The 14,516-nt window shown below is 42.2% G+C and overlaps 2 protein-coding genes across 2 annotated transcripts; one reads left to right on the top strand and one right to left on the bottom strand.

Annotated features, from left to right (window-relative positions):
* Nucleotides 1-3,667: 3,667 nt before the first annotated feature.
* Nucleotides 3,668-5,772, bottom strand: bri3bp (bri3 binding protein). Its single transcript, XM_079161168.1, has 3 exons — nt 5,498-5,772; nt 4,217-4,319; nt 3,668-4,123 (listed from the first exon to the last, which is right to left on the bottom strand). The coding sequence occupies exons 1-3, from the start codon at nt 5,672-5,674 to the stop codon at nt 3,702-3,704; spliced, it is 702 nt and encodes a 233-aa protein (XP_079017294.1). The 5' UTR covers nt 5,675-5,772; the 3' UTR covers nt 3,668-3,701.
* A 1,741-nt stretch (nt 5,773-7,513) lies between these two features.
* On the top strand, nt 7,514-14,100 carry stpg2 (sperm-tail PG-rich repeat containing 2; the record flags this gene model as incomplete). Its single annotated transcript, XM_079160695.1, has 5 exons — nt 7,514-7,609; nt 7,987-8,139; nt 9,896-9,994; nt 12,925-13,040; nt 13,932-14,100. 5 exons carry the CDS (start codon nt 7,514-7,516, stop codon nt 14,098-14,100), a joined length of 633 nt encoding a protein of 210 aa, XP_079016821.1.
* Nucleotides 14,101-14,516: the final 416 nt, after the last annotated feature.

Raw genomic sequence — 14,516 nt, 5'->3', positions numbered from 1 at the left:
AGTTCACACCTGAAAGCTGCTGTGTACAACTTACAGATTCTATTATCAGCCGCTGGAGCTCGTTGGGTTAATTGTTTAGCTGTTAATAGAATGGACTTCCCGTATTTTCACAACTGTTTGTCATCTGTAATTCAAGTTTACATTAAGAGGACCAGCTAATATCAAGAGTGTACATTTATGTAAATGCCTTTTCAAGGTATTTCTTTTATTGATGTGTACACAGCAAAACTCATGGCACAGCTGAGACTCATTTCATTCCTTTTATGGCTCTTGAGGATAAAGAGATTTAGTTGTTGTCAAGCAAACTGTTAGAAATGAGGATCTATTCCAGAACAGGCTTTTAGGAGCACCAAAGATGCATCAGCGCCATCTAGTGCCAGACATGTCCTCGTTATAAAGTTAATACCAAATTCTACAAAATAAAAGAATGTAATATTGTGATTCATCAAATAAAAGGAAATATTTAAATCGAATGGACATTTTGTGTCAAACCACACTTTTATTAGTTCAAACTGATTCCTGTGACGTTGGTATAGTTGAATTTTATCCTGAAGTAATTCTCATTATCACAACATAACAAATGAACACATTCACACTTTGCAGGGATATCACATCTCAATATCATTGAACCAGAACGTAGACTTTGTCATACTGTGGTGTTTAATTTATTCAAATCGGGACCTCATTTTCACTGACAAAAAGAAGAAAGAGCCATTTATCCATCAACAGGTTTTGATAAAGACACATTCACACACAGACACCAGCAGCTTGCCACATCACTGAAGTACAGAAATATTCAGATACAAAAAAAAAGGTCTAAATATATCGATGAAATTAAAAAAAAGATACAAATAATAGCCTTAAATTAAACAACATATTCATTATTGGCACAGCATGTTATAAAAAGCAGGCGACATGGAATAATAGGAACAAGTAGGATACAGTACGTCACATTTAAGGAGTTATTAGCCATTCAGCAGGCAGTTTCAACAATCTGAATGTAGCATTCAATCCGGTGCTGAGAAAAAGATCCACTGGCGTCTTTCATCATCCGAGTGGTGATGACAAGTGGTACATACACGCCTAGCTAGTGGCAACTTTAAGTATACAGTTTGTGTTCTTAAGCTGGTGTTTGTCTCACAAACGTAACATTTTTGTGTGAGAGAACTTGTGCGCAAGTTTAAGACACAGTTTCGCTCCTCGTCCTTCAGTTTCTCTCAAAATCCTGAATCTTTTTTGAATTCTAACTCCGTTAATGCCGTGATCCAATTGGAAACTGGGTAGAAACCTTCCGTCAACAACATACACGACTACTATTCAATCAACACCTTCACAAAGCACATATTCTGTCATTAGTGAAACATAACACAGGTCACTGGCTTCAGACTCCGCACCATGCTCCCCTTTCAAGTCTGCTTTAAATCATTTCCGTTTTAAGATTCCCCAAACGTGTCAGAGATGAATTCAGGGGATTTGAGTCCAGTTCAGACTTGTAATGTGAAACAGAGCATGTGTGAGGATTTGGTCTCAAGTCATCGTAATACAGGAAAATAAGACAATTATAACAATTCACTGGTATAATTAACTTCTGACTAACTCATCACACGACACATTTCAGAAGGGTTTTCTACCAAGGCAGTTAACAACACGTACACAATGTAAAGTAAGAACGTCATGCAGGAAGGTTCTGATTACTTTAGCTATGTGGGGAGTCGCTGCAGCGATGAACTGGGTGTTTTGGGGAAATATCATTTCAATCAATTGATACACGTTAAGACGAGCTGTATTCAAACATGAAACTACTTTGGTTTAAGTAAGACTTCATTTGAAGATAAGGATGAAATGCAAGACAACAGGTCTAATACAAATCTGAATCCAGCCATTGTACAAACACTATATGTAATGGTACTTATCTGAATGTGCAGCTACAAAGCCACAAAGTCTGTGTGCGTTTCTGGTATTTTGTTGATGCATCTCACACATACTGCTGCTGAGCTGCTGAGGATTTAGTTAAAGTGAGTGTCTAAGTGTCTAAATACTGGTTGGTTCTTTGGCCTCAGTAATGTCATGAACTATACAAGTAGCCTCTGATGATTTCAAGCACTCTGCAACAATACTGACTTCTGTAGTCAAACTTCCTCATGTGATACTAAAGGTAACATTGCCCCTCCCAAATTTGCACAGCATTAGGGTCATTTGTATAAAAACATGTTTACAGTGTCCAGATTCTACCAATTTAAATTACAAAAAGCTGTGCCAAGGGGAATATGAATAGAGTAAAAAAAACATGTGTTAAACGTAGAGAAGCCTGGCGGGAAAAATTGTATTTTATGCAGCATATGATGAGAAAAACAAATTGTCCGAAATAATAAGAAAAGAAGATAAAAAGCCCATCAAAGTAACAGGCTACAGTGATGCACACCGAGCACAGTTTTCATGATAAACTGTATGAATCATAAACATCTCATTGAGTTACTGGGAAGTATCACTTACCACATACTAACATAAAACAATTAAAAATAATGTACAGCTTCAAATTTCCAGAGCAGGGTGCGATGGGGTTGAACAGTGTGAGCTTGTATTTTCGCCACAGATTCAGAAGGCACTCGACCAAATTCAATCTGTAATCAAGTTGAGATATTGATCCCGTTTACGCTCCTCATCAAAAGATGTATTAAGACACACGTTAAGCCTTGATAGACCACTATGCAACGTCGACATGATACAAGAACACAAACTGCAACGAGTTACCGAGAGACAGATTTCAAACCATATCTGAACAACTGTTAAGTGACTCAAAGAGACCAAGACGTGATTTTAATATGCTTGATTTCTCTTTTCCCAATTCTATATGCGTGTTGGTTGAGTCCCTGAGATATTGCTGCCCGTCTGCATTTTGTCTTAATCAGTGCTTTTCATTTCACACACACACACAAAATAATGCATTTGCACACACACTCGAGTAAGTCATTTGCTCAAACCCACAGAATGAAAAAGAGGTCCCGATGAACTATTGCCACTACGGGACGGTGACCTAATGAAACAGGCTGGATCTACACGACTAACATCTTGGATGGAATAAATAAATCTTACTATGAACATCTTGAGGATCTTTTTACATAATTGAAATACAACGTTTGTATCGGCCCCCCTGCATCACACACCCCGCCCCTTCCCTATTTCAATAGTTTCAAAAAGGGGAACAACTGTTTGTGGACAAACCTTTGTAAGAAGGGTAACCCCCATGGTATTCACAAGGATAGAAAAAAATAAAACATAAAATATGACTATTCATTTAGCAAAAGCATTGACGATGCTTATCCAAACACCACAACTTCAAACCCCAAATTGGGAGTATTTTTCCAAAAAGTAGTTGAGGTGTAGAACTAGGCCGGCATTTAGAAAACCATGAACTTCTCTCTGATATCTTCCTCACAAATGTAGCAAAAACCTTTCAATCAAAGCCTCGAGACAAACATGACAAAAGAAATCAAACGTTTGGTTGTCAACGTCCACACCTCTGAGGACTTTCTTTTTTTTTTAGGTATTCTGTAACTAAAATCAACTCAAGCAGTTAAAATACTGTTTTCCAAAACTAGTTTTGTCCCCCATCTGACAATAGCGTTGTAAATACCCAGTAGTTGTGTTGCTGCAGATGTGCACAGGAAACAATAACCCCTCCCCCTCATCCCCGCCGCTACCTACTGGTCCCCGGTGCGCTCCAGGCCGTCTATGACGCGGCTCAGCCGGATGTTCAGCAGCCTGATCTGAGTGTCCAGGTGGTCGATTTTCTCTTCCAGTGAACCGGACCCACCTCCCCGACGCCAGTACGCTCCGACGGGCCCCGTCATGAAGTACACCGCCATGATGAAGCAGAGCGGCAGCACCGCGCGCTCGGGGTCGCCCTCGAACTTCTGCAGGATGTAGAGGCAGGACAGGGCGAAGAGAGTGACGCGGGCCAGCCAGAAGAAGCGCCCGAACACGGCGTGCAGCAGGTAGAAGAACCCCCCCAGGAACATGGAGAGGAACCAGTAGGCCACAAGCACAGCGGCCACCAGGAGCAGGGCGCGTGCCGGAGAGTTGGTGAGAGACGTGGGGCTGAAGTAGTGGCTGAGGTTTGAGGCTACAGAGGGGAGAAAGAAGAGGAGGAGGCAGTCTTACAATAAGTCTCTCTCTTTCTCTCGTTAGAAATGCCATGACACATTTAGAGACTTACACTCGATGCCCATCACATCCAGCAAATCTGACCAGATCTTCCAGATGGTGTCGAGAAACGAGTCCACTCCATGGACAAACCGCTCCGTCGTTTTGGAGAAAAACTAGAGAACCAAACAGGAATGCAGAGAGACGGGTAAGACCGAAGCATGAAAAGAACTGTGGCAGTAGCTTTAGCCAGTAGAGTTGCACAATAATCATCTACTCCAGCTGTGTTGTGGTGGTTTTTTTAATCCTACAAGGTGGAATGGACTGAATTAAAACTTGACATTACAAATTTGGGGACGCGACAGAACAGCTTTCAATCTTGTGATTGAAAGTCTTTTGAACAATGTACATGTACAGCTTTACACGTGTTTCTCTCTGACTCTGTTTATGGCCCAACATAAACAGCCCTTTTTAACAGCTCATCGTTGATATAGGCTCTACCTGTATTTGGTCAATTCAATGCCACTTAAGAGGGCATCATCAGTTCAAACGCAGACAAACTAGAGAATAAACTAAACTACATCTGTGAGGATTATGTCAGCTGTGGCTTTGTAGACCAGTCACAAGACGAGGAGTTATTGTATTGTATGCAACTGATCGCCTCCATAAGTTATCAGCCACTCAGTTCGCATGTTGTTATCAGTAAAGCAGACAAACTGAGACACGAGGCTTTCATTATACGTTTTAAAATCCACACGGGCATATGTAAATGTTTATTTATTCATTCTGTGCAATTAGACGGTTACTAGTCACGTGCGTAGCCTCACATATGTCACTGTGGTCTGCTCTGATGGCCTCATACAGGAAATAAAATAAGGACTCAAAATACAGGAAGTGCATCTGAACCAATGACAGCGTACAGGGTAATGAGTTTACCCAGCAAGAGCAGCTTTCTGCTAATGTGAAGAGGAAGCGCAAACGGCCTGGGCCGACGGGGCTTCCTGTCATCTGTGAGGTGATATTTGATGCACTTGCCGGTGGACTCAGAACAATGAATGAAACAATTGGATACACAACAAATTAAGGAATTTAAGCGTGGCTGAATAAGAACACATTTTCTTTCGCTGTACACGTTGACGCTGTATTAACTGACATCTTGCTACAGATGGATAAAATATGAGATAATGGCTAATTTTTCAAAATGGCATCCGTGAAATTGTTGGCCAGGCCCCGGCGCGCTGGCTTTCCTGTTCGCCACAGTCAAGACCACACAACCGCCTCGACTGCTAGCTTGTACGAGCCGCTGAAACAACACGAGCTGTGTTGCCTTCACATCCACATGTCCCACACTCACCTTGTACATCCCTCTGATGTTGTCCTCCCCGAAGACACCACTCAGAGTCTGGTAGATGCCGTTAGCTGCCCGTCGGAAGCTGTTCTGGTTGCTCGTCTTGCTCCTGGCCGCCTCGGCTGTGCTCAGCAGAGACGCGGAAAGCACCAAGAAAACCACGAAAACCCTGATTCCCTTCATGGCGCCGAAAGTCCCGAGATGTTATGCAGAAATGTGTATCAAAAACGGTTCAATCAAACGCGAGGTGAGACTGCGAGTTAGCTGCCCAGAGAGACACCTTGAAGGGGATGAGACGCTCCGCTGTGATAATGGTGATACTCTGTGGTGCCTTCACGGACCGCTCCTTCCGTATACGAAATTAGCATTTCGTGCGAGATGAGCAGTCGGTTGAACTGCCGCTGCTTTATTGTATCAGTAAAACAACGACAGTTTGAGCTACTCGTTGCTGCAGTGATATTATTAACACAAGATCAGTATCTTAATTAGTATTTGAACTGGTTTACTTGCTAAATGCATCGCTTGTGTCTCCTGTAAGCATTCAAAAATGAAAGTTGTTAAAAAGACTCATACGCACCAACACTATTTAGAGTACCAAATTAATTAATTCATATTTATAACATGTATAATCCATCTGTTTGCCTTTTGAAACACTTGTATCTAGGTGTCATACCTCTCTGATTTCAGATGTCCGTTTTTCTTTAAAAGCATCGTTTGTCTTAATGCAAATTTGAGGCAGGGTCGTCTCATCTGAAGCCCGCTGCTGCCCCCCAGTGGTGAAGTAGTCTCACTGGTCTCCCTGACTCTTTTTCCTCAATCCAGCATTTAGCTTCAATGAAAGCTCCAAGCTGATCTGGTTTCTTGCACACCAAGTAAAAAATAAAAAAAGTCATATCAACTCTATAATGTTTGGACAAAAACATGTTACTCAGCATTCAGTCTCCCTTTATCTGTGTCTACAGCTACACAATTAAACTGCTAACCAAAATAAATAAAGATAATATTTCACATACGTTTTGAACTGAAGATATTGATAATATCTTTATGACATTTGTATAGGTGTTACTCTAATTTACAACACCAGTGAGAAGTTGCCCACTACTGGTACAGATATCTTGTCATTGACAAAAAGCTATATTTGTCTCCACTGTGTCTACGATTGTTATTGCTCCTGCTAAGTTATTCGGTGCCCTGTTGTCTGACTAAGTTCTCCTCTTGGGGATTAAAAGCATCTGTCAAATCGAATACCATTAGGCAGACAAAACACCATGCTCACGAGACACGGCAAGAAGTTTAAAATAAAGACGGTCCAGAGAGGTATACTTGTTCCTTGGTTGGTTTACCCCTGAGTTCTCATTATCCGTATCTTAACTGCATCGTGAGACAGGATAATAGTGCAGGGGAAAGTAGGTCAAGACTGCAAATGATGACAACAGGAGTGGTGACGAGAGTGGCCAAATGCAGTTAGTTGTTTTTTTACTCGAGAAACCAGCAAGCTGTGCTGCTAAAATGTGTTTAATAACATGCGTGTGAGTACGTTTTTACGTGTGCTATTGTTGCACCTTGACAACACTAACCATTCAAATATATACATGAGATTAATATGGAAATACGCTACCCTTTGTTAAACAATTTGATGTCGGTGAAAATCAATTTTAGATGGATTTCCCAAAGCAAAACCAATACTTGTGATATAATTTATTGGAGTTACATAAATGTTTCTGTGGTGCAGTAGTAGATGATTATTTATTATTATTATTTATTATTTATTATGGGTTACTGTTGGCTCTTCTTCTCTCTGCATCTGATTTCTGGTGTGTAACGATATGTGGTATCCAAGCAACGAGCGCACGCACAAGTCGGGACTGTGAAGAGAGCAGTGAAGGCATGTTTGGTTTCTGTTTGGGGAACAAATTCTATAAGAAATAAAATGAGAACTACATTTCCATCTCTAGTAGCAGGTGTCCGTATTTCACAAATGAGATTTAGTCAAGCTTCCTGTTTCAAACAGGGGAAGTTAAAATGTATGGACGAGCTCCAAGACTGACCTTCATGACACCTCGTCCTCAGTCGGCCCCGGATCCTACGATGTCACCTTGTCCACTTCTAAACAAGCAGGTAGGAATGAGCTTAATGAACGTTAGCTAGATTTGATTCCAGATGGCTATGCTCCATTCCTGAGCTTGACCAGCTGGCAGTCAGTGTTCAGTCAGTCCAGTGAGAGGACACCAGGACCTGGACATTATGACTTCTCACCTGTCAAGGTACTGTAGGTCAGACACAGTCACTTACATCATAGTACATATCGTGTACCAGAGAGCAGCTCTTTAATAGCCTTTTCCTATATAAGACATCTAAAACTATTGATTTAGGAAGGTAGTTGAAGCAAGGGGGAGAATTTGTTGAGTAAATACTGTGAAGGAAATCTTCCTTGATTGCAATCTCATCCTCTCTGTGTCTCTGCTTGTCTCTCTGTTGAACACATGTCTCTGCAGCTAAACATCCACGGTGGCCGCAGTCTTCAGAACCGCTCCAAGCGTTTTGAAGAGGTAGCGTGGAAGGTTCCGGGCCCCGGGGCCTACAATGGGCTGCCTGCTTCGGGAAACCCACTGAGGGCCGTGACGGCTGAGCATCTGAGCAGGAAAATAGTAGGCATGTGGGCGTAGTTATTTGGGCAAAGTAAATCAGCAGTCAGTTTGCAGGAAATGACTTACTATAGATTTTCTCCCTCCAGCTTATTATGCTTTTCATCACAATATGTTGACTTGCATGCAGTATAGGAGGAAACCTGCTCTCTTACTCTGACCTGGGCAAGATCCACCATGGATCAATAAGTCATCTAATACCCGAAGAGAAAAAAGAAAGGCATTGAGCTTAGGTGTGCAGACACTTTACCTTTGTACTGTTGGTGTGCATATCTCTACTCTTAACAATCAAAGGCTTTATCCCATGTATTATCAGCCTTATATTGAGCCGTGTGCTGGTGAGAAGTCACCTTTCCACCCCAGCTAACCAGGTGTCTCATGAACCATTAGCACTACACACACACACACACACACCTACACACACACACTTAACACATTTTATTTTAACACATACAAAAATTAAAGATTTACTGTAAAATGTAAAACTCTCCTCAGCACTGTGTGCTGTATCTATGCGAAGCAAAAGATAAGAATAACAGTGCCTCCTCCAAACGTTGTGATTGCCAACACCTGCAGACAGCACCTTGCCAGCACCTCAGCCCCTATCTATCTACGGCAGATCCACCATCTGCAGACCACGCAACACCAATCAACGGGAATTTGATGCTGCTATTTTAAAACCATAGAGGGAAAAAGTTTCTCTAGACATTTGTCAAAACAGTCACTTTTCTATTGTTCTTATAAAAAGAACACCACCTGGTGTATTTGCTGTAACACCTGGACACGTATCACATTCAGTAAGGGCATTCTTTGGATATAAGAAGCGGAGCAATGGAAAGGTAGATCTTTTGTCCACAACAAGTTCATGATCATGATGGAGATATTGAGGACCAAAAAGACAGTCAGACTAAAGCCTAAAGACAACAGTGTGTCCATTTTTACCTCTGTTCATTATCAGCCCCTGGAACTTTGCTTACCCTTTTGTGTTTGGTGTCCAGTCACAAGGAGGTTTTGTCAAGCACTCCGGACATCATTGCTATTCATCAAATTCAACAAATAGTAGCGCCTTGTCGCTTTGCAAATCCACATTTGGCACAACAAAAGCATCAAATGTCTCAGGTGCTTGGAGAGTATGTGACAAAGCACTTACAGAGCATGCAAACAATGGAATGATTTAGCTCACGAGATACCTTGCATGCTTTTTAGATAATGTGGCCTGTCCAGTAGCCTCCAGCTGCACCAGTGAAACAGGCTAAGTCCACCCTTGCTTTGAGTTAACACTGAGCTCGGGGCTTTTATCTCATCTAGTGTGTTACTTTCAACCACCAGACCTGACCAATCATGAAAGAGTCCCCATAGAGAATATGCTCACATTCTCCTGCTTCTATTCTAGCTGTAATTATCTGAATAGTGCACGCACGCACACCTTACTTCCAGCTAGTTCCAGACTTCCAGAGAGTTAGTTGAATAGCTTTGATGCATTTTGACTATAGGACTGTTCCCTCAGCAGATATAGTTCCTACTCCTGCACCTCTACTTCTGTCTTTCCTTCTCTCTTCCACCCTTTCCCTTCCTCTTTTTTTCTTTGTATCCTCTGCCTAAGCTTGCGCCTTCTCTTTTTGTCCCTCCTTCAGACTCGCACTTTATTGGCCCCAGGCAGTGCTCAGCTACTTTGAAAGCCAGGGCATCCTTTCCATCACAAACCCTGACCTCTCTCCCCTCTCTCCCTGTCTATTTCTTGCTTTTTCTCTCCGCGCAGTGGCTGCAGGCTAAAAGTCTCCGGCTTGTTCGTCAGTCAGATATCCCATCCATTCCTCCCCCGGGCCAGGCCTATGGCTACACGGAGGACGCCTTGGGTGTGCTCCTCAAGCAGCAGCCCCCCCTCCCCCCCTCCCCGCACACACACTGCTGTAAGGACAGATACATGCACACACACACACACACCGACGTTTGAATGAACATCCATCAGAGAATATGAAGTGTTCATTTGCACGCATGTGTGCTTTCATTAGTCTGTACGAGTGTGTGTCTGAGTGTACTTACTTTGCCCGCGAGGCGAGGTCCATTAGTGCTAGGCAGATCTAATGCACCGCTGAACCCCATTCACTTGGCTCAAAATCCATTTCCATAGCTAATGAATGCAGCTCCACTTAAAAAAAAAAAAAAGCCACAGCGCACCGATACTCATCCATTTTACATGCCAACAAAGAGAGCCATTAGTAATTATTCTTCAAGCTATATTACAATATTCACTTAAAATAATGCACAAGCCTGCTGGTCTGGCTCTCAGTTACGTTATTTTTCATCTGTTAATGACCAGAGGAAGTCAACAGCGTCCTTGAGTGTTGGCCGAGCTTGTGTCAACCCACCGGCGCAGGCACAGCGGCGCACTGTGATTTAGGGCTATCGGCAGTGCATCCATCCTCGGCTCTTTTTTTTTTCTGTCTCAACTTCTGTTGCCCTCCCTTTGAAAGTTCGACCTCCATCTCTTGTCTGTCTTCCTCCCTCGGTCTCTCCATCTGACACACTCTTTTCTTTAAACTCAAACACTTCCCCCAGCCTCCGCGCTCCGACTGAGTTCAAAAGTGTGGGGAGACAGAATCAAGTGGTTGTCTGAGGACGTAACTTCAAAGTAGCCGGGGCAACCTTTGAATCATAAGACATTGGGCAGAAATCAAAAGAGCGTAACTTTGATTTCTGTCTGAATGATATTGAGAAAAACAAAAACATCTTAATCTGTTTCATCCACTGACCCTAAACGTGTGGTTCACGCCTGAGTTACTTTACTGCATCGACTGATACTTACTACTTAGTGCTCAGAATTAGAGACAGACTAAAATGCTAGAATAGGGATTATTAGCCGATACATTGATAAAGGCACATATTGTTGCTGAACATAACCGGTGCATAATGCAGTATAACGCTCTTTGGAACCACAATTTAGAACCAGCATCATCATGGGATATTTTGTTAGTTCCGGCTGTGTAGTTATATATTTGTCAGATGATCATAATGCAGCTGGCCAGATGGAGATATGGAGCACAGACTGTGTTTGCATGTAGAAGACAGAGCACACAAATCAGTTTAGAAAGAGACATTTTGAAAAATATGCATTGCAGCACTTTCTAACTGGTCAATCAATCAGTGGTTCCCACACCAAAGTCGGTTGTCAGAGTTATGGTTTGGTTGCCACCAGTTCTTTTTGCCTTTATTCAATAGATAGATAGACTGCAGAGAGGAGCTTTATACTCCTGTTTCTTTGAAGAGTCTGTAAAATGAATACTTTCATTGTTTGTCTGTAAATACTCTGCCCCAGAAATCAAGTATTGGTCAGTCTCTGCACAGAGGCGAAGATGTGAGATGGAAACATGGGCAAGATCGTCCTCTCCATATCCTGAATCAGATTCTAACCCATGCTGTGTTGTGCATGTTTGTCGAGAGCACACCAGCAATTTCAGCCTGCGGGGTCCAGCCCACACACGACCATACCGACAAAAATGTAGTCTCATTTAAATAATAAATAGCATGCCATTCCATTTTATTAAAGTTGAATGAATATGTTTATACCCACTTGCTGTGTTTTTGGTTTTGCTTTTAAAAGCTCTCCTTGACAGAAATAGGCAATTTGTGCCACTGAAGTCATTGCCAGCTGCGATACCATCACGGTGTTTGTATGTGTCTGCGTGCGATGCAGAACAGTGATGTCTTTCTTTTTAACTTTAAGCATTTGAACATCCTTGTTTGCTATCTCCCTTCCTCAAAACTGGACTGGAAGATCACAGGGGACAGAGCGTCAGATCTCGTCCTCCAGTCACTGTTGAAGTTGAAATAAGGAGACAGGCACCACATGGAGTTAAAAACTTTTTGAGACTCCCTGCCAATCCTCGCATAACCTGCCTCACAGAATAGACACAGACAGCTGGGTCAAGGAATAGTTAGAAAAGACAGGGAAACATTTTCAAATCTTTGATGTTTTTATGCAGTGAGGGAAGCTTTTTTTCTTACACGTCTGTTTCATTTTAGTACAAACTGTCGACTTGAATTTAAGTAAATTGTGAGAATAAGGATTCGGTTATCTCATAGTTAGGTCTGGTCTTTAAACATGTCAAACCTCCCAAAGGCGTACTTTATGTATCACAAGTACAGTGAATCATTTTGACCTCTCCCTGCGATTTGTCCAACTATTTGGGTAATGACCAAATACCTGGAAAACGAATGGGAGCTGCGCTATTTAGCAAGTAATAGCATGCTAGCACACTAAACTACGATGGATTGGGATTCAAAACCCAGTCATCTTATTTTTGCAGCACCCTTGCAACATATTTTTTGAGAAAATCTCACACATTATCTACAAAATGTGTTTGCTGACACCTGGCCAACTCATTTTCAGACACAGCCTCTCTCAGTAGTCGAGCTGCCGAGTGGACTGGTCCTATCTGAAAGGCCGGAGGCAGAGGCAGCAAGCTGTAACACTGTGAAGCGATAAGAAGGGACGGAGGGTCTCCCCTATAGCTCTGACATACTCTGGCATTTGGCTGAACTTTATATTTCATTCAACCCCAACTTCATGAGCTCTGGCTGGAAGAGTAACCAGATAAGTGTGAATGTTTCAATTCTGTTTTCTCCTTTATTGTTCATCCATTTATCCTCTTGTTATCTCCTTCTCTCTCTCCTCCTATCATCTTTTTCTCTTTCTTTCTCCCTGGCCAATCCTTTCTTTCATCCACTCCTCACGTCATCCCTCTTGGTGTCGGTCTCTCCTCTCTCTTATTCGTTCTCTTTCCATAGTCAGAAAAGAGTTCTGCACAGAAGTATAAAGGAGTCCACTTCGGCAACATGACGGGGAAAAGAAGTGAGGCGACAGTGAAGGAGGGACCGGGTCCCGGACAATATTACCCTGAGATGTAAGTATTACATATCATGCTAGAGTATTAAATGAGTATTTAGCATCAGTGGCAACATGTTAAAGCAATAGTTTGACATTCTCCTTGCGGAGGCTTAGGTGAGAAGATGGTGGACATTTAAGTTCTCTTTAGGAACTTCAGCAGTTAGCATTACCGTAGGAACTGCGCTAACTAAACGAGCATGCAGCATCATCTGTGATTCTAAGATATTGAGAATTGACCTTGGTGGATAATCATTAATGCATTACTTCACATTTTGAATCATGGAATTAGGTTGGTTTGATTAGATGTTTCAAGGCATCTAATCTCATGAACTCATTGCTCTTGAGCTCCTTCACAGAAGCTGTTCCACCAAAGTGAAATGTTGCTTTGGTCCTTCAGCCAGGACCTTATGTTTTGACATTTTTCACACAGCATCTCTATTGATGACCACAGAAGATGTGCCCTACGAAGCACTTCTGCATTGTTGGGCACACACCCTGCTCAGATATGCATAAAGGAATCGAGTAAGTGATAGAGGGGAACAGTTTACATGTGAGCATTCATACTGTTTATACCCAGGTGTAGGCAGACGTCTTATTGTTGGAATAATTAAAAAATGCTGACAGAGCAGTTGTTTCAGTCTTTTTTCTTTTCTCCTCTTCACTCCTCTGTCTCCAGTCATTCATTTAATCTCCCATCTGCCTTCGCTTTGTTTATCTCTTCCTATTTACTTTTCCATTACACCTCCACCTCCCTTTTCTCCCCTCATTCAGTACATTGCATCTCCCCATTTCTCCTACGCTATTCTTTCCTATTTTGTATGTTATTTTAACAACATTTCTCTCTCTCTCTCGCCCTTTAGTTGTACCTCTTCTATTTGTTTGTCTGTGCCGTCTCTTTCTGTTTCAGAAAACTAGAAATGCACTGTGAGAATGTGAACCTTCAAAAGGAGCAGAAAGGCAGAGCTGAGCTTATCATCCCTCGCTACCACGAACTGGTGCCCGAGCAAGAAGAAAAGAAGGCGAGAATGTGTTTGTGTTGGCGGGTGTTTGTGTCCTTGCGGCACTCTACATGCTAAGCTTATACATCAATGAGAAATGTAAAAGATAAACGCTTCAGTGGAGTGAGATCAATATCAAGCTCTGCTTCTGTGGGGGACATAGTCCTTTAAAGTGAGCCTCAGTAACTTGCTGAACAGGGGCCACTGGGACCACAAGTGGCAATTAAACCTGCATTATTGTTTTTTTGTGCACTTGGGGGCAGTGCAACAAGCTGTACGCACAACATTGACATATTCTCACCTTATTAAAGTTGATATGGTGCTAAGCAACCCAATTATACTTCAATCCGTGAGAATATGGGACTGTGCTCATAAGTTTGTGAACTGAAATAACCCTCTTTCTCCATATTCTATATGGAAGAACCCAGCCTTGCCTTCTGTATTTAGCATCGTATCACAGGTTTGAGTCATGGATTACATCAGCAGAAACAAAA

Source organism: Pholis gunnellus, assembly GCF_910591455.1.
Source record: "Pholis gunnellus genome assembly, chromosome: 6".
Lineage (NCBI taxonomy): Eukaryota > Metazoa > Chordata > Actinopteri > Perciformes > Pholidae > Pholis > Pholis gunnellus.
The sequence above is the reverse complement of the archived record's forward strand: the minus strand, read 5'-3'. Positions and strand labels throughout refer to the sequence as shown.

Bases quoted from the DNA above. Each gene is read 5' to 3' on its own strand.
- bri3bp (XM_079161168.1), bottom strand. From the start codon at position 5,674: ATGAAGGGAATCAGGGTTTTCGTGGTTTTCTTGGTGCTTTCCGCGTCT. The intron at 4,320-5,497 runs GTGAGTGTGGGA...TTGGTTCTCTAG, and splicing joins ACATCAGAGGGATGTACAAG to TTTTTCTCCAAAACGACGGA. The intron at 4,124-4,216 runs GTAAGTCTCTAA...TCCCCTCTGTAG, and splicing joins GGATGTGATGGGCATCGAGT to CCTCAAACCTCAGCCACTAC.